General features: G+C 39.0%; 1 protein-coding gene across 2 annotated transcripts; it reads right to left on the reverse strand.

The window, feature by feature from the left end:
* Nucleotides 1-647: 647 nt before the first annotated feature.
* On the reverse strand, nucleotides 648-22,292 carry LOC311271965 (uridine-cytidine kinase-like 1). 2 transcript variants are annotated; one of them, XM_084377985.1, is made up of 15 exons: nucleotides 22,178-22,292; nucleotides 19,753-19,961; nucleotides 16,715-16,821; nucleotides 15,543-15,713; nucleotides 13,391-13,462; nucleotides 8,830-9,019; nucleotides 8,374-8,435; nucleotides 6,037-6,056; nucleotides 4,727-4,825; nucleotides 4,513-4,606; nucleotides 4,244-4,306; nucleotides 3,992-4,114; nucleotides 3,321-3,428; nucleotides 2,888-3,044; nucleotides 648-2,428 (listed from the first exon to the last, which is right to left on the reverse strand). In XM_084377985.1, the coding sequence occupies exons 1-15, from the start codon at nucleotides 22,264-22,266 to the stop codon at nucleotides 2,352-2,354; spliced, it is 1,641 nt and encodes a 546-aa protein (XP_084234111.1). In that variant the 5' UTR covers nucleotides 22,267-22,292; the 3' UTR covers nucleotides 648-2,351. The 2 variants fall into 2 exon arrangements, with proteins under 2 accessions (XP_084234111.1, XP_084234112.1); XM_084377986.1 differs by lacking the exon at nucleotides 6,037-6,056 and adding an exon at nucleotides 6,674-6,690.
* Nucleotides 22,293-22,789: the final 497 nt, after the last annotated feature.

A 22,789-nucleotide genomic window follows, 5' to 3' on the forward strand; every position in this document is an offset into this window, starting at 1 on the left:
CCAGAGGACTGCTTTTCAAAACCTGCCGCTCACATTTCCCATGATTCAATTTAGCCACTCAGTGACAACACTGGAGGCAATTTATGAGATTATGTGCAGCTTCCTCTGGAGCCACAAAAAGCTTTATACTACTTTTTCCACATATGCAGTAATGCACTTTAAACACACTTTAATGTGTAAAATTGGTGGAGTTGCCCTTTAATAGTAGTTAAACCTATGTTTAATGGGTCAAACTGTCCAGTGAATAAGACCTAGGCTGCTGTCGAATAGTCAAAACAATTATCTTCTGTCAAATACATCAAAACATTTTTTCCTTGACGGAAAAAGTTATGAGGTCAAGGAGAGATGTGAAGCAGAATTCAAGGACTTAAGAAAAGACAGCCTTACTTACTTACTTACTTACTTACACTAGAGCCGCAAGGTATTGTGGGATGGCATTATCATCTTTCCTTTTGTAAAGAAAGGTCCAATGTATCCTATTCTTAAGGAGATAAGAAAGAAATATTGAAGCACCTTTCCTTAGCATTTAGAGAGCAAAAAAGACTATTTAATCACAGTGTTAAAATGACCTTGTGTTTGACTGATATGATCTGGACAGAGACTGTGTCTGCAGACCTTCAGAGTAAAAACATTAAAACAACAATATGTTGGTTATACAACTTGGATTAAGGGCTTTAATGTGCTGCACAACAGATATGCGAAGATGTGGAACTGCTGCCAACAATACAATAAATAAATAACATAAAAAAAGGCCACAAGCAGCAGCAAACATTACCACAACAGGTAAGCGTCGCATATCAATCAGTTTCTGTATTATATCCAAAAAAAAAAGAAATCTCAGTGTGTGACAAAGCGCACATGTGGACAGTGCTAGTAACAAGTGATTAAAGGCCACACAGAGCGTTACACCAGCAGCTTCTGACAGACAAAGCATTAGCTAGCTGTACATTGACTTAATTATCAGCAAAAGCTAAATGAAACGTTGTTCTGTAATGTAGTGACGATGTTCAAGTTTAAAGAACATGGCTCTGTGTTATTGCTGTTGTAACATATTGGTGTTCAAATTAACAATGAGATAAAAAAAAATTAACATAAAACAAATATGACCAACAATATTTGACCGTTTCCCTTAATCATCAGTCAGTCTTCTTTCATTCAAGTATGAATCCTTGTTTTTTCAGTCAAAGTTGCCTGAGATATAATTATTTACAGTACAGACAGCTGGAGCTTCATTAGCAGAGCAAAGCTGCGATACATGAATAATTCTATTCTTTACTGTTCTCCACTAAACACCCAATATTTGTCTTGTGTTAAAAGACGTCTATTTGCAAAACAAATTATTTGATTATTAAGAATTACACAGTCAGGAGGACACCAACACATACATTTTTGTTTTTTATAGCCTGCCCAATATATTGATTGTCACATATTATCACCAATATATCAGTATCACTGCATATGATGTCATACCGTACCCAAATGTAACACTTTTGTAACTCATTTCTTGTTTTTATTCTATGGTTTTTATGATGTGACTAGAACCTGATTTGATTCAATTTATCTCACTAATTTTACTTACCATTATTCCATTTTATTTTTCATGTTTGCATCCTTCTATATGCTGCCAAATCATAAAACAAATAAATAATTGCTCATAAAAAGAAAAAAAGAAATGGGCACATCGGCCAATATCTCATATCCAAACTTTTAGGTTCCCAAAAATCAAGTGTTGGTTGGGCTCTACTTTTTTTTTTTTTTAATCTGCTAAGGATTAAACCGAGAATAGCTCTGGCCAAATCTTCCCCGCTTACTCTCTATGATTTATTTACAACATCTGGTTTATGAAGGCAAAAAGACTTACTGTGCAAAATCCTGTAAGAAACGATTTCAAGGCTCCCCCAGTAAACTCACAGTACGTGAATATAAACATTTTCAGTTTGAAGCATCGCAGGCTGCAGCAACAAAAACACATTACTGGCAAAATTATTTACATCACAATCAAGCGTTTGTCTCAAAGCTGGCAGTAAATGCAGCTCAGCCTGTTGAGACTGCAGTGAACCGAGTTAAAACAGGCAACACTTGGACCTATTTAAAAATCGCTGGAAACTTGGAATGGAAAATGGTCTGAATCCTGCCCGGCACAAATGTAATACTCAGATCAGTAACTGCACCGACCCGACAGTGAACTCTGTGCACTCATCTGAACAGGAAGTGGTTTATACAGCGTCGCCTCCCTGTCAGAACGATGAGCAGGTGAGAGCAGTGAGGGATGACGGAGGCTCTGTTCACGGTTGTCATGGCTGTTTAAGTGCTTTTGTAACAACCCTCCACAACCCTGATCGAGTCTCCTTTCAGCAGTCCATCCCCTCATCACTTTCACACCAGTCTGACGGAGCGTCGGTGCCGAAGTAACGATCTCCAAAATTACCTTTGGGAAGAAAAAAGCAAAGTAACAAGGTTTTTTTTCCCATATGTCCTTCATCCTAAGTAATTAGTAGGGTTTCTTCTCGACATCCTCAGTTTGATTTGAATTTCGATTTTAAGGTCACGATTCAATTTGACTTTTAATTTAAATTTTTTTATCAGCACTGACAGCCGTGCCATTGTTAGACTATCACATCAGGATTTGTAAAGATCAACAGATTGTTGGTTTTATGCGCCCACAAAAGGTAATTTACAATTAATGTATAGTTTAATTTATTATATTATATGCTATACACGTGGCTACATTTTAAACACTAAAGTCAGAGCAGGGTTTTTATATATCGTTTAAGATAATAAATAAAAGATTTTTTTTTTCCTGCAACTTATATTAAAGCAGGACAATTCTCCCAGATGATGAATTGAGGAAAACTGACAGCCTATAGGGGAAAAGAAAGCTCCTCACCGATGCCTGGTATGATGTGGAACTGGTCGTTGACCTCCTTGTCCACAGCAGTGGTGATGATGCGGACTTTAGGGAAGGCATAGGCCACTGAGTGGACACCCATCTCTGCCATTAGCAGGGACAACAGGAAGATCTTGTCCTCGGCTACATCGTGGTCCTTCAGAGGAAAATGGGGAGAGAGACCGAGGATGTTGATTAAAGACCTCATGGGCTGGTTTCCGTCAAGGCTGACTGAATGTATTCACAGGTTTTTAGCAATAACACAATACCAGCTGCCTTCCAATTATCTTAACATGGATTAGATGGCTTATTCTATTTTATATGAAACTTTTTCAATAGCAATGTGAGGTTTTTCAGTGAACCACTGAGGAAACACTTATAAGTTGATGTTCATCAGTTGGTCAGTGTTTGTTAATGACAGCTGTAGACCCACCAGCAGGACTCTGACGGCCATGAGAGCAGCAGCTCCGGTGGACACGGTGCTGTCCATCAGGATGACGTAGTCTTCAGTGATGTCTTTGGGCAGACGAAGGTAGTGGAGCTAAAGGAAATACATGAGACGGTATATTAGAAACAAGCAGATATTCTCATATTTAGTATCTGTTACCAGCTTCAATCTCAGGCTCTACCTCATATTTTGATGTTCATTCATAACATTGACAATCAAATTCAAAAATTCATCCGAAGCTTCTGTACAACCCTACTAAAATCATTCAATCACTGCAGGAAAAGAAACAAGATCATGGAAAGCAAAAACAGAATGATGAAGTTGTACAAGCAATAACAAAGAAGAAGCAATGAGTAAGAACAGAAAACTCCCTCCTGACAGAAAATCCAGGATTATATTGTGTTGGATGAGCAACTCTTTTCTGATGAGTTCTGATGCTGTAAAATTTCATTTCATTTTTGATACGGCTCTCCCCACAAAAAAGAAACATGCCTACAACTGCCAACATGTGACTAATCTCTAAATCCAGGAGGGAACTGTCAGTGATGTAAGCTTGTGGAAGCCATTAACACACTCATTAAACTCCTGCTAAAAAGTATTTCTTTCTAATACTTGTGCTGTATGTGTACAGGTTGTAGTGTTTGAGACCCACATACCTCTGGTTCACCCGTGTCGTGGTTGGTCTGGATGAGGATCTTTCCCAGTCTGATGTCTTTGCACACAGCCATCAGAGCCTGCTCCATCGTCTCTCCTGCTCTCAAGATGGAAACACCCGTGATCTGCAGAAAACACACACAATACATTTAGGTAACATTTACTGGAATGTGCACGTTAACTGGATCTGAGGGCACTAAAAGGTGACAAAAGTGATTAACTCCAGGTGAACAGAAGCCTAAAGAAAGACTTACTCTTTTACCGCTCAGTCTTTTCCCGTCATAGACGCCACCCTGAGGTGTCTCAACAGACACCGGCTGGAGAGGAAGAAAAAGACAAAGTGGAAAAATATTTTGTCAACTTGCCACTTTAACAATTATACCCGTCAACTGGATGTTTAGAGCAGAACATTAAATCATGGAGAAAACATAAAACACTATTCCAACAAGATTCAACCTTCAAAAAACGCAGCAGCAGGTCAGTTAGTAATCTCCACTTTAATAACAGAAACACCAGAACTCACCTTGAGAGGCAGGAAGGAGAGGGCATGTTCTATCAGGAGCCTCATTAATCTCTTGGAGTAGAAGATAAACTCGTCCCTGTTCGTCTCCTTGTTCCTACACAAACACACAGAGGTCAGGAGCAGAGAGGAGGAAAAACATTAAGTCTCTGTTAAGAAAACTGTTCGAGCTCGACACACACCAGGGAATAAAAGTCTGAATCTTGTGTATTCTGACCTGATGATGGTGTGCATGCCGCGGACCTGCGGTGTGCTCTCCATCACGCTGAGGGTTTTGGGTAAAGGCTGGCCCTGGTGAGCCGAGGCCAGAGCCGATCTGTAAAATGTACAAACGCACAGAGTGACTCGCACGCAGAAGAGAATCGTATGAATTCATAAGTAACATACTGTAGCAGCAGACTAGGGTTTCTCTCTAACTGCTGGGATTTGAAGATATAAAAAGATAGAAATAGTTGTTTCCTAACAAAATGTAAAGTGACGCCATTTTAAGAGTTTTAAGTATATTTTGATGATTATCGTGGTATTATCTTGAATTGCAATTATGTTGACCAGGATACTCGTGACTCTAAATTTTCATATTGTCCCATTTTCGGTCACCTGAACTGTAACGAATCAAGTCAACTAGGGCAAGTAAATAAATTCTACTGCAATAAATGATCAGATAAGATCACAGATTGAGAAATAAGCAGCTCATTTCTTAACAAGCCACCTGGTTAATTTAACAAATCGATTGCAAATGTTTAAATTATTACTACCCACTACATACAGTATGTTGCTTCCAGTACACATGCTAGCTACTTGTGATATGAAGCAGATGTTTACAACATGTTGTTTGACTGAACAGGGGCTGGTTTCAGACTCTCGACCATCTCAATCAGGACTAACTGAACTTATACTGACTGCAGGGTTAAACAGGCTGCTGTGATCCAAAAGCAAAATTAATACAAAAGAAAAAAGGATTGCTTTAAGCTTAGAAAAACGTCCAAAACAAGCAACCCAAGGTGTTGGTACTTCACCTGCAAGGTTTCTAATTTGAATAATTTCATTCAGGTAATATTGAGTTGTAGGAGCAGAAATTGTTGCCATCATATTAGTAAAAAATTAGCTGAGAGTTCTGTGTTGTTCTTGAAACAGACACTGACACAGTGAGGGCCATCACCTGAAGCCAACAAGATGCAAAACAAGAAATGAAGTCCTGAAAATTAGCACATGTTGCAGCAAACACACTTTCAAACACATGCTTACAATGTTAGAGAGCAATGAAATAATGTGTTTGCTGCATGCTCTGACCCAACTCTAAAAGAAATAAAGCATGCTTTGGCTGCGAATGAGTTTAATGCTTTTACTGCCAAAACAACTTCAGTGTTTCATCGTCAGATTTTGGTCATCGAAGAGAACAATCAAGCATGTTGGCTTTAGTCATTCAGTTAAAGATGCACAGTCTGTCTGAACAATTAAAAAAAGAAAAACTACAAAACTGCTTTTTAAAGTACGACACTAAAAGAGGATGCACAAGGGGAGCCTCACATATCCCAGCGGAGCTTCCTCTGAAGAAGTGGACAGATATTCATTTGTTGAGATTAAGTGATAAAAAGTGAGAAGAGAAAGGAAAATACAGAAGAGAAAGAAGAGTATTAGAGCAGCGAAACAGCTCCACTACATCACTGCTGTGCAACACTGAACAAACATTTCAAGTTCAGGGCTGCAGAGAGGCTAGATCAATTCAATTTGTCTTGAAGTGGGTTTATTTTAGGGTGACTCATAGGTCTTTACTGCACAGGTAGGTACACTGCAGGAGGCTTACTAACAGCCTGAGAGCAGCCTCTATTCAACCATATTTAACAAACTGACCGGAGCATCGATCTTTTTATGTAAACTCAAGCTTTTTTTACAACTGTTTATGCGTCTTCTGGCCTGTGTCCTGTAGGCTGCTCAGAGGTTATTTTGTGTCTGTTTGTTGGTTGATTTGTCAGCGGTGTTGCACAAAAACTACCGAATAGACCCCATTAACTTCCACCGCAGATCCATTTAAAAGGGACAAATACAAAGACAAATATTTATTTTGTCTTTGTTTTCAAATGAGATCTGGTTAAAGGCAGGAGGGGAAAGAAAAAAGGAGGAGGGAGAAGATGTAGTAGGCTAATAAAAAAAGCAACAATCATACCTCACAGTGATCTCACGCTGGAATGGTTACACAGCATTCAGCCAGGCAAGGGGGGGTCGTGCACGCACAAGGAGACACAAACACGCATGTGGGTTTGTGTGTGTAAACAGTGAAACACATGAGGAAAGGGGGAAAAAAACATGAGATAAGCAAACCTGCAACATAAACCTTTGAAACAAGCCAAACATTTAAAGTTTAATAAATGTTTGTTAAAATGTATCAATGACATCCCACCATTGAAATATGCTAGATGAAGTTAAGGAGTCACCAGTGTTATAACGATTCATCTTGAAGGGATCATGGATGTGTGTATGAAATTTAGTGTGAATCCATGAGGTGAATGTTGGGATGTTTCACTGGATTAGTGGATACTTTGACCTGTTGGTGATGCTGAAGTAAGAGTCAGGAGATCACTGCTTTGACAGAGCAAAAATGGGACTATAATTGTGCTAACCAGTGTGTGTACTTCCGCTTGTCCGAGCTACATACTTCAGGTGTGAACGATATTCTGTGAGGTCTACTTGAAGACATGCATGAATACGTTGGAGGTGATCCAGATCATAGTTTGGTGCAGGTCATTAAGCGGCTGAGGGTACAGGGAGGTGAGGAGAGATGGAGGACACCTGTCCTGACTTTAAGTGCTCATTTATCTCAGGTAACCCTCTGTCTCAATTTCAGAAGACTATAGAGGGGAAATGAGGGGGATACAGAGACCAGGCAGATTTTTAACTGAGAAATTAAATCTTAAGTTTGCTGTTGGTGTCATTTAATCACCTCCAAGTATAACTCCTGAATTATAAGTCTACTGTCACAGAAAACTAAACAGACAGTGAAATCTGAATGGGTTCATCCATTTTTTCACCTGCAGAAAACAGCATCATTTAGCTGTTCAACCAGCAGAGGGAGGAAGAGACAACATGTGGTTTAACAAGTGTACCATGGTCACCTGACCCAGGAGTCCATTCATCCATTTCCAAAGTAATTTCATTAACCAGGGTTTTAGATAAGGCTTACAGAGGTGGGAGATGGCGCTGAAAAAAATCTCCTAATGAGATCAAATCCTCCCTTTCACACTGACACTGTTGTGCTGCTTTTCAAGAGTTAAGTTCAAGCAGTTTTCAAACACTTTCAAGGAACCTAAACCAGAGATGAAGATCAAAACACAACCCCCTCAAAGCATTTCGACGGAAAGTCTGTAATGCCAGAAGCCAATTGAGATTACTAAACAGTGATCGCCCCCTTTTTACTTTAAGTTCGGTGATAAATGAAATTTCAGATTTTAGAGAAGTGCATTTATCTGTCCATGGACTGCTGATCATTTAAATCTAAAGAGGCAAGTTATGATGAAAACAGCTAATTTAAAACAGTCAAATGTGTTGCAAAAGTTATTATTTTGCTCATTTTGAAGCCCACTAGCTACATTATGGAGGTTATGATTGTTTAAAATAATATTCCAACAGCAGCAACAGCAGATAGAAGAAAATAAATACTGTCACACTTATCAGTACAACGTGCAGTTGAGGCAGCACTTTTTTTTTTTCCTTTTGCAAAAAAGCCGTCACAGACTGACCTAAGATTTACAATCAATAAGGGTGGAATAACTAAGATAAACCAAATGTTCAGCTGAGTCAGTACATTTCTGTTGAAAAGTGCATCTCCAACTCTCACACAGTAACAGAAACAGACTGAGGAGTCCTTACCTTCTCCAGCTGGCTATGAACATGCTGAACAATCAAATCAAGGGCGACAAAGTTTTCTCCACCTGGAAATAAAATGAGTTTAAAACACAACAGGACAAGAAGTCAGTGATATTGTTTGAATTGAACCTGACCCCCCCCCCCCAAAAGTACACCATTTATCAAAGCAAGAAACTGTGAAAACAGAAATCATGATTAGATTTTCACATTCTCAACATTCTTTGAAGGCATCATTTTTTCGTTCTTACATTTTCCCACAGGTCGTCTTGGCCTGAAGAGCAGCACTTAAGATGAGCTGCTGTTGACGACTGCAAAGAAGCTTCAACAACAGCACACTGGTGTATATACTTTGGACCAGTAGGAGCCCAGTAGCACCGGTATCAAATAATATGTAAAGTGTACACATACTGAAAAGTAGTAATGTTGTATTTCTACACAGTAATCTAGATTTCCACTGACCTCTGGGCACCACGATGTCAGCTGACTGCACTGTAGGCTCGATGTACTGCTCGAACGCCGGCTTGACAAACTTATTGTACTGTTTGATGATGCCGCTGATGTCCCGTCCACGCTGTGAAATGTCCCTCTTCAGCCTCCGTATCAAGCGGATGTCAGAATCTGTGTCGACAAACACCTTCATGTCCAGCAGCTGGCAGAAGGGAAGGAAAGAAAAGAAGTCAGTATTAACATTCTGTGGGTTTTTCGACAACACAGTCGCCCTACGATAAATACTATGTAAATCCTCTGAAATGTAGGTCCCGCCCTTTTGTTTTCTATCCAAAGGAGGCAAATACTGCATTTTAACATACTTCATCACATTGATGTAAAAGTCACATACAAATCCAACACTGTCATAAAGCAGTTGTGCTCATTGATTCAAAACAACAGCTGTCTACAACAGCTTCAAACACCCACAATCTGCCTTGTGACTGCAGTGCAATACAAAAAAACTAATTTATTTTTGGGCGGTTCTCTTTGAGCAAAACAAAGGAATAAAAATAAATACCAGGTTAAACGTTGTAGTGTGTACTTTTTTCTGACATGCTGATTGAAGCATGTTATACTGATTACTTTAGACAAGTGATCAACCGATACTGATTATTAGTAACCAAGAACACCGATGTGCAGAAAAAGTGAAAATCTTAGTGTTAAAAATTTGAATAACCAATGATGGAATGCAATTAAGTACAATTTACTCTGGTTCTGTACTTTAAGCAACAGTATGTAACTTTTGTACCTTTTATACCTTGTCTTGCAATGGGGTGAATGGTTTCACTGTCTAAGCCACTTCAGTGAGAGGGGAGGATCACAGCGTTACATATATGTTTACTTCAAGATACAAGTTTTCAACAGATAACATTGTTATGATGTGATGAGTTTTGTTTTTACTAAACACCTACATTACGTCTGACAAATTGCTACAGACCTGGAATTTGTATTTACAACAGTGGTGTTGTAATCAGAAACTGTTGGGGGCACCAAATCACACAAAATGCCAATTTCTACATAATGAATAACCCTTTATTTACAATTTTGAGTTACATGTTGCTTTTTAGACTTATATTATTAATACTTCATTATTATTTGGCATCAGAATTAAAGTAGCAAATCTGATAATTTGGATAGGTCAATAATCACTTGATCACCACTTTAGACTGCGATCTCTGAAGCTGCCAAGGAAAAAAACAAATAAAACAAAAGGATATTGGGCAAACTACAGAATAATCCAGTGAGGTCTGGATAGTTGATTAAAAAAAAAAAAATCCATTATTGTCAGAAGATATTGGTTTAATCATTTTATTTGACTCTCGATTAATCTGTCAAATACTTTCTTGATCGATTGTTTACCAATAAAATGCCTCATGTTCACTCATATTTGGTCTATCAATGAATGATCATTATAATCTCCCACAGCACAAGATTAATCATTAAAATTGCTTGTTTTGTCTAAGTTACTGTTCAAAACCCAAAGACATTCAGTTTACAAACATCGAAACATAAAGAAGCAGAAAATATTCGGTCTGGAGAAGCTGAACTGGAGAAAATGTTAGATTGTCATAATTGTTGGCAACCAATTTTCTACTAACCGACTGTTTCACCTCTGAGTTTATTTAATATGTGGTGTGCAGAAACAGTATAATTGTACTTATATTAAGGAGGGGAACAAATGGCAAACAGAATCAAAGAAAAACTGAAGGCTTCATTTCTTAAAGCCAAATACAACGGCGCTTTGCTGCACACTGAAAGTCAGTAAAAAAGCATTTTTCTGCTGCTTCCATGAATTGACATTTTTATAGCTTAAATGTGGCATTGGGGTCAGGACATGTTAAAGAGTCAAACGTATAAACTGAGAAGACATCAGTTATTGCTGTCACTTTAAAAAGGGAAAGTCAGCCGTTGATCTGTCCAGTAAGCTCCATTAAACTGAACCTCAACTCAGCAAAACCAGGAAAAATCAATGCACCGCAATCACAACAGAGGTGGAACAACAAAGAGGCAACAGCCTCGCTCACCAACACAACTATTGATGACTAGTGAAATAAAAAAGAAGTTTGTGAATGATTTAGATGAGGAGGACAGTCAGAATCAGGTATAACTCAGCTGCACAACAAGCTGTCCAGTTCTGACTGCTGTAAATCTGACGAGCTGACCAACTGAAAGACAGCATGTTGCTGGATAAGCACGGCTGTCAGGCCATAGGAAGAGGTGAGTGAGGAATGGATTGTTCTTTTAACGCTAAAGAGCAAGGCTGAGGCAATAGGTACATTTTCTAAACCGCTCCAACAGGAAAACACTGGGGTGTTTTTGGCTACAATACTGAAACATGAAACCGAAAACGTACCCTTCAGTTAAGCTTTTTTTAAACAATCCGTTATCATCTGACAAATCTGAAGTAATATACTGGCAACCAAGAAATGGAATACAGTATACGTTTTAACAAAATATCAGGAAGTGTCTGCCAAACGACGTTTAACGATTCTGAGACTATGGAGAAACCAGAAAATGTCTCGAGTTTATGGTAACACTTAATTTAAAATCAATCTTGGATTCACTTAAACACGTAAATTCCCTTCAAATCATATGTTAATCATTTATTACCAACATGGACAGTGAGAGAAGAAATGAAAAAACAAATTTACTCATTTCTCATTGTCCAGATCCCCATATTTTCTCCTTGTGTGTATGAATCCATGTACTGTATCTTCAATAAAACACAAAATGCAAAATATTGGACCTGCCTAATATTTGTTTATTTGTGTGCATGTCTTGGTGGTATGCAATTAAACTAAACAAGTAAGTGCCAAGCCAATGTCATTCATGTATGCATCGTAAACAGATGGGATGCCCCCCTTTTTGGCAATTCCAGTGAATTAAAGGGGAATTCTGTAGACTTCAAAAATATAGGTCAGTTAACCAGTCACAAGGAGTTATATACAGCCTGCGAAAACAGTTGCACAATGTCTTCTGTGGCTCTAGAGTGAGCCCTCCAAAGTTTGAGATAACAACCTTGAGGTCATCAGGGTCCATGTCAACTTGGAGATAAATGTGTGTGTTGTGTGTGCTCAAGGGAAATGTAGGATCTAGTGGAGCTTGACCAATATGAGGGTCTAAAAGTCAAGATCTCTCTGCGTCTGCTGCTTTGAGTTTGTTCATATTTTTAAAAGTGTGTCTCTTGGGAGTGGAATTGCAATACTAAAAACCCTGGAGTCAAAATTTTAACAATGCAATAAACCAAGCTTCTTCATCACACTGATGCTGAAATCCTGTAAATCCAATTTTGCCATGATGAAGTCCTACTTATATACCACTTTGATATTACCAGTGTTAAAAAAGCAATCTTCTATGATCTTCTCACAGTATATACCATCATATCACCGAATCCCAGCACAAAGTTTGTCTTAATGCAGCGTCTTAGATTCACCAGACCTCTCCATTAGCATATCAGATTTGCAGCTATAATTGACTTCAATTACAAGAATGGACACAAAACGCAATTAATCACCACGGACAAAGGCTGTTATTAACTGAATCAGAGGGTAATCAACTACACAGCCAAGTCCCTGGGGAGGCTGCTTGCCTTATCGCCACGGTCCAGCTCTCACACACACACACACACACACACACACACACACACACAATCTCACAAATACACGTCACAAAAGGTTAAGGAGAGCGAGGCGGAGCAGCTGTAGGACCACTCTGCTATAAAGGACTCCCTTTTCATTCATGGATTTCCTCGGTATGCAGGATTACATTTCTCCCCATGAACTAGGTGCCCTATACACATTTTTTTTTTTTTAACATGCTCATTTGAATTTTTTTCATTATTTGATTTATTTATTTATGCATCTATTTTTTTTGCTTTTTTATGTACAGAAAGTGTTAAATATAGGTGCTTCTCTAGAAATGTTACCATCTATTTCCTATAATATGTAATTACTTATTTAACACTAAGGGGAGCTCCTAGTAATAGATGGGAATTTTGCTTTAATAAAAAAAATAATAAAATAAATAATAATTCAATTAAAAAAAACAAACAAATGGATAAAAATGATCAAACAGTGATAGTCATCGTCATGATCCGAGGGGAAAACTGACTGACTGATATTTAATAAAAGGCCCTTATCAGCACCAGTCAATTCTGTCACCCATATGAAACAATTCATCACACAGATAAATTAGCAGTTAGTGGATTTAATATCCCTGCTCAGAATCAGAACATTTACTTCACTATTAATCAGCCTGTTGGTTGTCTCTGGGCTGACGGAGCCATTAATCAGGTCTGGTGCAGAGAAGAGAGCATTATGAAAACTTTGCCAATGCAATAAATGTCTGAAGGTATTTAAAGAAATGTCGACCAGTTGCCAATCAGTGCTGCATTCACTGTCTCTGTCCTGCATGTTACTCATTGGGTACTGGATGTGTGAAACTGTTCAGGCATGTATGAGTTAAAAACAACGCGACAGGGCAGACAAAGAGAGTGAAAACTTAGTAGAGTGGAGAAACAGAGTTTTCTTACCTTCAGCAGCTCCTTGTTGGCAAATGCCAGGATGCCCTCGAAGATGACAACATTGGCCCCGTACACTGTTTTCTGTTGAGGTGAACAAATTATGGAGGACAGATTCAATATTTTTAAGTCTAGCTTATAGCTCACAGACCCATAGATGTGTGTTGAAGGTGTCAACAGATGTTAATTTCTTTTTTCAGTTTTATTTGTTCTGGCAGAAGCGTCTGGTTTGTCTCTCGTTCAGACATTTCCACGTCGGGCCAATAATTTCTAATATGCGACGCGTCTGACAGGAAACAACCAAGATGACATCAGAGAGACAACAGAGAAATATGGTGTGGGTAGGCCAGAATATTTTCACATCCAGCTCTGTGAATAAAAGGTTTATTTCGACCAAACCAGAGTTGGTGATTGTTGGAACAGTGAAAAGACAAACCATGACTGGAGCCCAATATACTGATATGCTGGTTGATATTATTGGCTGATGTTCTAGGTTGTCATACAGAATATAATGCACCCAAAAATCAAGTATCTGTCCAAGACTGTTTAGTTGAGTTTTACTCCGTTTCTGTTGAGGAGTTTGTTTTACGATGATCTGCACTGCAAAATAAGCGTTTTTGTTAATGGAGCCTGGTGGCTTTGAAAATAGCAACATAGCTGCCGTTTCTGGTTAAACAGAAAAGTATCTTCTACTATGTTATACTTCTAACAAAAAGATCCATCTTGGTGGGGATCATTTTCATACACTCAAAGTAACAATCTCAGCGTGTCAGTGGCAAAAACAAAAGCTTTTAGTGGACAGTTGAAGTTGTTACATTGCAGCCTGTTTCACACCTGCCGACTGAGGCAATCCGCTGAACCAATTCTGAAACTTTTTGTACAAATTAGACATTTAGACACCAAAATATTGACGTATGTATGCATTTTTTCACATTTTATATTTGATTAATAATTAATGTTGAAATTAATGGCAGAATAATAGTTAGGTGCAGCCCTACTGATCAGTTGAACAGTGCTGCATGAAATCCTACAGCCATGTAGCCCCACAAACACAACCTCAGCACACGTCCACGTGCTTCACTGTTATCTGATGAAACTCATTGTGAACCTGCTTTACTACCGAGGAGAGCAAGCGTGTGTGAAAGATTAATCACCATCTCAATCAAAGAGAAAATGGTGCAGAGTATGTCACAATCCTATTACCTTCCTCTGACCAGCTTCATGCAAAAGTCAATGGAAAGGACACTTGAGTATTGATTTGGAGAAAGAGAGAGAACCAGCTAGGAGACACAAAGCGAGAGAGACAGAGAGCGTCCATGCGAGGCTGTGTGTGAAGAGCAGAAAGCGAAATCTAAAGAAACGGATGACTGTTTATCGATTTGTTCATTTCCCTGGTATTTGCTAGAAGATGGTTAAGTGGCTCTTTAACATGTTTAAGAGAAAAAGAGAGAGAAGGTGACCTCCTGTTTTACCAGAGAAGAAGAAGCAACTCTTCTTCATCCACTGAATACACAGTATATCCAGCCTGAAGCTAGCTGGCCCTTTTCAGTCCTCAACTCCCCCGGGACCTGGGGCTTAATTACACTCACCCCAGTACAAAAGGCCCATAAAATGATTTCAGAGTCACAAGTCGTGATAGGCGATTTCCCGCGTGGTGTTGTGCCTTTCAGCCATGAAATTACATTGCAAAGAAATAGAGAGGAGTTGTCAGAGTGCTACACGGCTAGATTGATTCTTCACAATGCTTCTGGGAGCGGATTTGTGCTCTTTGCTTGGGTTAATGTCTTGTACATTAAATCCTTAATAATTAGCAAATTAGCAGGCATCTCAGCTGGCACCAGCCCAGATGACTAATACATCTCCGAAGAGAGTTCAGGGATTTGTAACCACAATGGTAATTTGGTCCTCTAAATTACGAGAAAATAAATATATAATACAGTTTACTACTTTTATTTTGGTGAAACAGATAATCGTCTAAAAATTAAAGTGAAATGGTCGATTCCATTGAAGTTCAGGTCATAATTCTTTAACTATGAAGACAGCTTTAATGATATTTTATCCACACAGATTGGATTATACATTCTGGTCCAACTAATGATGATTCATGTCATGCATGTCCAGGTAAGTAACCCCAGAGTCGATTAAGTTAGCGAGAATGTCTTACCCATTCTTTGCGCCTGCTGTGAGATGTAAAGTCGTAAACTGGGACTTTGATGCTTTTTCCTTTCTTCAGCTTCCTCAAGACGTTGACCAGCAGCTCAAAGTCAAAGGCATCAGGGTGGTCGAAGTTATACTCATTCTTAGCTGCGAGCTCCTGCTCTTCTTTACTCAACACCTAACACACAAACACAGCACAGACGAAAAAGAAGATATCAATCTTTTCATTCAATCTGTGTCTTTTGAATCATGTCAATTGTAAGTATTATAAAAGTTCCCATGGAGGATGAATCATCAATTATCAACTGGAATTTGGAACATAAAAGTCAATGCTGATCTTTTAATACTGAAATTAGTGTGAGATCATGAGAAAATTATGCTTGATGTAGGAAGATACATTTCATACAGGAAATATTGATGGCAAAGTGTCTTCAACCAATTTCAATTTTAAAGAAAAACATGTGAAGCTCCTCATCTGTTACATTAAATATATAAAAGGTGGCTCGACAGACAAATATGTAAAATACTTCTGAATTAAGGTGCCTCCACCAAAATGTCCTTACATCACTAGATATCTACATTTTATATTAGTGATGAAAACTGTTTAACTTAAAAGTGCCTAACATTAGAAATCACATTTTTATAATCCAACACTGTGGGGCATTAGAGTTCAGTTTTCTATCTCCACCTATTTTACTCATTAGTGTTCAATTGACTACAAGAATACAACAACTGGGTCTCAATCTATAGAAACATGCAGACCTAATGGGCTCGATTCTGTGAGTAAAGCAAACTGAAAAAACAATCGACCTCTCAGAGGAGAGAATGGAATAAATGATATGAGCTATTGTCCTCAATCGGTTATCAATCAGCAGCTTTTACTTATTGTGCTGAAATCAGCAATAATGACAAACAAGCATTGAAAGAGCAGCTGTTTGATTTTACATCAGCTTAGTATTTAATTTACACTGACTGGGTGTCGTTTAAAAATCAAAAGCTAATTAACTATTACGGATCACCGAGTTTAAAATGCTGAGCAAGTAATCTGAATTATGATTGAACTGATTAAATAAACTAATTAGTTTTTACAACTATGCACTGCTAGATGGCATCAATCAAACCTTTCATTTATATTTTAAATGACAGTTTACATTGAGTGCTGTTAACTGGATTGTGTACCTTGTAGAAAGAGTCCATGGAGAGCAGAACCACCCAGGGAACGTCCAGTGCTTCAATGATCTTATTGGCAACTGTGGTTTTACCAGAGGCACTTCCTCCACACAGACCTCCAGGAAGGAAACAGACAGAAACACCAAACTGTTACAAATAAAGAAAAATCTGAAAACATTGAGAAATCGAGCCACATATTTGTCAGATTGAAACAGCAATGACTGATCCTGATCTTTTGTTTCTAAAGTCAAAATTACCATCAGATTTCCAATGTACCTGGCGAACCTGTAGAGCAGTGATTCAAAACAGTTTTGAAGCAAATTTTAAGGAATTGCTGCCATTGTTGTGACAGTTAACTGCAGCTTTTTAAGAGTAAGATTCAATTCTAAAAATAAAGTTTACAGAATCCATGTATATTATAACTTTCTTTTTTTTCCATTTTAACTTTGAATGTATATTTTATTCCTGCTGATTTTGATGCCAGGAGACATCACAAAAATATGATGACTTAATAGCAAGTGTGATGTTTACAAAAAAATGGCAGTATGAACATCTACTTTCTTGGTGCTGAAGAAATGTTTGGGTGTCACCATATTTTGGGCTGTAATCAATAACTTGAAGAAATAAAAACATTCTCATCAGTACCGCAGGTGTAAGAAACGTTAGTCTGTGCTCGACCTCCTGGGTTAAAGACCACAACAGTGAGCCTTCAGCACAACAATGCTGGGAAATGGGCCAGAAGAACATGCTGGCTGGCTGGCGAGGAGGTGAAAAAACAGGATGCATTTACTGTGAGCGTTTGTGTGATTGTTGGTGTGTGTGCACAGGAACAGAAATAGCCTACAGAGCTACTTCAGTGGTATAAACGACTCTGAGTGAGGTGTTGGAGGGGATTTTTTTGCTCAGATAAGAACCATCAAGGTCAAAAGTGCTGACTGGCAGACACTGCAGTGCTGCTCATTTCTCCGTATGATTACAGCTCCAGAGGGGTTGTAGAAATACTGGCTCTGACTTACAATTGATGTATTAAAAAGAATTAAAATCCTATTTACTGTGTTCGTATGGATTTAGCATAGGTGACAAATTTCTAGTGAGGCCTGGCAACTGAAGCGGCTTGTTAAAGCAGATAAAACGGCCTTTCTATTAGCAATAAAACCAGACTGAGGGGGTAGAAAACAACCTCTGGTATCTATGACGCTTCACATCCTGTCCTTACGTCCCCTCTTCATCCCTCCTCTTTCTGTTCATCTGTTCATCCATCTTTTCTTTCCATCCCTATCTCCCCTTAAGCTTTTCTCTTTCTCAGTTTTTCTCTGTCTTTCGCTGACCTTTAATACATTTTGGTTTATTCTCTCCAGCCATGATGCTAGGGCCAGTTCCCTGCAGTTACACAGTCTGGTCCTTTTTAACTGGAGCCACATGGACAGCAGAGTGTGAAATTGTAACCAGTCACTGCGGCCCATTGACAATAATAGATTGCCTACTAAAGATAATGTCCACCTCTCCCTGCACGTCTTCCCATTCATGCCAATCTGATGTGTTTAACCACAGAACATCAGCTCAGTAGATGTCAAATACACACCACACACACATACAGATGTGTACACACAAACACACAGTCTCTCTGTCATGGTTCATTGGGGCAGATATTTTACTGCGCTGATCAGCAAGATGGTGGCCAGAGCATCATGAACATTTAAGACTACTGACTGGGCACGTATACACAACTGTTACTCAAAATGACAATGTGATTATTTATTTATTTTTTATATAAAATTGGTTCAGTACCCAAAAAAAGTCAACTTATTAATGAGCTGATTAAGGAAATTAATCAACAATTTTGCTGATAATTTAATAAATCATTTCATTCTAATTCAAATTTTTTTTCTCCTACTGTTCTATTAGATTTTGTATTCTTTGTGCACTTGCCTCCAAACCTGACGCACCAGATGGTTTGTTACACAGAAACATCTGGAGAGGCGCTGCTAGAAACTGTTTGCAAAAGGTCAGGCACATTAAAAAAATATTTGGTGGGTGATTGGACAAACCATCCGTTAATCACTGTCTATCACGGGCAAACTTCAATCAATCAGTATCACCAGTAAAAGAACGCTATCAGCGGAGCCGGTTTGAAATCAAACACTTACCAAAGCCAGTCAAGAAAAGAGCAAACGTGTTTTGCATCAAGAAAACTCTACAAATCTGTTCTTTGCTCTTCTTTCAATAAAATAAACTCTCCAGTTCTGATATAACTAAGGCGATAGCTGCTTCAATGTAAAATCACTGGAGGAGCCGCCATTTTTGTTTTTAAAACAAACAATTGCTTCTCTTGCTGGTTGTCACACCTAAACCACACCTGTAGCTGCCAGTAGTTTCTCATAGGATGCTGACTGGTTCAGCTTTTAAGCACATAGATGGGTTAGGGTTAGGCAAGATGGAGAATCCAAAAAACTCTAGGTGAATTTGCTGGCATTGATTTGGTAACTCAGCAGGTGTCTGAGATCAGGGATTTGCTCTCTGAATCTTTGACTGCGTGCAAAGATGGACAGCATGACAACGACCCAAAAGTGAAGCCAGTACAGGTCATAAACCCGAGCATGTGGAGCACATGTGACATGAGCCAAACTAAAAACTCAAAGTACACGTCAAATACATTTTTCCCTGAGGAGGGTTTCTGCCATTTCAGGTCATTCTTATCATGCTGATGTATTTTCAAGTGTTTAATTAAAAAACAAAATTATCAGTTAAGTAGTCATTTGATGCGATATAAAAGGGGATAAAACATTATGAACCTTGATCACAATTGAGTGGATGGGTTTACGGGCAGGACCTTGATCTCATGGATTCACTGCTTGATCACTCCTGCACAGAGTCCGACTCCAAATGACACCACCGGCGCAAAATGGCAGCACTCGTATATAGGATATTTTGGCTTCATTTTTGTTCAGTGGGAGGAGGTGGAGACACATCGTCCATCTTTATGACACTTATCAATTGGGCATACAGTACAGAAGAGCAAAAGTAGAGACCGCTTTCTGATATCTCACCAATGACAAATGCCTCTTTGAAGGTGGTCCCAGTCACGTTGTACCAGGGTGGTCTGCCGGCAGTGTAGATGGTCCGTTTGTTCGTCCTCAGCAGTGGGGGCTCCGTCTTCGACTGGCTTGTAGTCCGTTTTTGTGGTGATAAAGACGGGGTCAAAGGGCAACGGGGGACACGGTCTGAGAGGCCATCCAGGGAGTCATCCCCACTCCCACTGGAGTTAAAGACAAGAGGACAACCAATGCAAAGATCAGAGAGCAGCACATTGACTTTGTTCCAAAGGTTCAGCTCACAGGTTTCTATTTACTGTACTTCAATTGCAAACCACTGTTATAAATAACTGAAATCATTATAAAAGAAATAACTCCAAATTAATTGTATTCAGCTAAATAACAGGAGTTTACTTGGAGTCTTTACGGCAGAACTGATCTGATTTGGCACCTATTTAGTCCTTGTGACTTCATGCCTGCTAACTACTTTAATCTGTGCTGGTTGCCATCAGAGATGCCCTGTTAGCTCATAGTTGGCCCCATGCTGCTGCTCCAATTCAGGCATTTAATTCTGTAGCATCTGCAGGTTCCACAAAGCTAGTTTTAAGACCGGTTTCACAGTCAAAAGGCTTTTGATTGTAAGACCTGCAAACGGATCAAAATTTGATCCTTAATGCTTTAATTCTCTGGCTTTCGTGGACCTGCAGATACTTTGCTGTCCTGTAGAGAGATGAGAGGGAGTTTGTGTACTCGAGTATCTCTCTCTTAACTTTTCTCTCCACAGTGAGGTCTCTGCTGTCGGTGTGGTTGAGGGGGAGGAAGGGTGAACTTTCCAACACTCCCCAGGAAATCACATCGCTGCCCTGGATAGCATGAGGTGGGGCCAGCATTCACATGAGTAAGGCTGTCATCACTTGGCAGGGACAGTTTTTGACTACGATCAAACTATCTCACTATCCTCGTACTTTAATGAACCCTGTTTGAATAAAAATATTTAAATATGGTAATCTAATGGTGCTTTATCCATAAACATGAACATCTTGCATTCACAAATCACAGGGTCTTCAGTTTCTAGTCTTGTTGTGTCTAATAAGACGAAACCATGGGTGTGATTGTGCAGCTGTAGTAGCTCAGGTAGCAGCGCAGAGAGGCCATTATTTGTACAATTGGTGGTTGAAAACCAGTCCTCCTGCTTAAATGTCAAAATATCCTTGAAGAACACACTATATTCTATCAAAATGGCATTGGTGTGTAAGCGGCTATAGAAAAATGCTAAATAAAAGTAAATACATGCTTGTCTACTGCAGACTTGTTCTTGAGGTTAATAAAACAGGGCTTCTGCTTTCTTAACTTAAATGATATCTCTAATGATTAAAACAGACCCTGTAATAATAAAATGCTGTAAACCTGTTGTTTAAAATAGTATTTAGAAAAGACAGTGGAAAAAGCCTCTGGGAACTTTCTCATGCGTAATCATAACTGGGCAGGCGAATGAGTGGAAGATCAAGGATATATAGTCATTTTTAATCAGTCAAGCAAATATTTACCTGACCCATTTTAAATGGGTTCCTGCATAAAATAAAAATGACACATATCAGAGCCATGCATCTCAAATAACCACCTGGGTTCCACTCAGTTTGCCCTCATTTCAGAATAATCCTTGTGGGAAATGTAATGCCGTCATAATCACAGACCTACCCCGCACAAACCCAACGGGACAGGTGTTCAAACATAACCAGGTCCGCGTGGCTGCCAGGCAGACACCTGACACCCCCCCGCTACACATCCTCAGTGCTACGTGTTATGAATGAGCGAGTGTTAGCCACGAAGTAGCATTAGCTGCCGTTAAGAGGAGAAGACCAACAGTGCACCCCATCCTCTGTCGAAACCATTTACATGTTTCGCTTGTTATTACTTGACCCTCGTCATTAAACACATTCATACAATGCAGAATGAAAGGAGTTTTCGTTTATAGTTAGTAGTTAATATGCCGAATTTACCAGGCCAGGCTGAAACGCTGTCAGGTAAAGTTACGTCCATTGTAAACGTTTGCAGACACCATAACTCGCATAATTCGTCACATTTTCACAGAAGTTTGGCGTGACGTCCTCAGTATAACAGAATAAACCGTTATAAGCGCAAGTGAAACCAGGGGAAGAAAGCTAGTGGTAACATGACTGTCGCTGGGTAAAACACTTAAAACGAACCTCTTACAAATATTTTATGATTTAGCCACAACCACCTTATTGTTGTTTAAGCGTTATTTGTAATTTTCCGTCTCTTTGTCCTTTGCTTTTGTGTACACGTGAACACAATGCGTGGGTCTGACAGTGGAAGCTAGCCTGCTAGCCGCGTTAGCAAGCTAAGGAGAGCCAGGTTTCACTCCGTTACTCCCTTACAGTGTTCTGACACAGACACAGATTACTACTTCATGTTTTACCTGTCGGACCTCGACATGGATCTGTCTGTGTCCATTCCTTCATCTGTCTGCTGTCCGTCTTGTTTGATTTCGCAGCTTGTTGTTGCCATGTCTGCTTGGCGGTGCGGCGCGGAAACCAAACACTGGACACGTCATGACGTTGAGGAACGTAAACTGATGCTGTATTTATGGTAATCAGACAGCGTGCCATTGTAATCTAGAAAATATGTTGATCATTTCTGTTAATAATAAAAATAATAATAATAATAAAAAATAAATACATTTTAAAGAAGTCATGAGGGTTCGGGTTAGTGTTAATTTGCTTACACCTGAGAGGTCACAGAGCATTTTCTGTCAGGAAATGTGAAACGCTTCATGGTAGTCCATTCCAACCACAAGATAATAGGGACCAAATAATCAGTGGACACATTCCATATAATAACAGGAGTTTCTTTATGCTATCAAAAATATTGTCATCCTCAGTTTTAAGGTGAGCAATGTCGCAACAACACAACAAATAGGCTAGATTACTCAAATGTTAGATTGAAATGATATTGTAATTTCGGATTATAATTAATAAGCAAATTGTGTTTTTGTGCGTGTAGTTGTAAAAACATTGCTGACAAATGACAG

This window comes from Pagrus pagrus, assembly GCF_965226575.1.
Source record: "Pagrus pagrus genome assembly, chromosome: 16".
In the NCBI taxonomy this organism is placed as follows: domain Eukaryota; kingdom Metazoa; phylum Chordata; class Actinopteri; order Spariformes; family Sparidae; genus Pagrus; species Pagrus pagrus.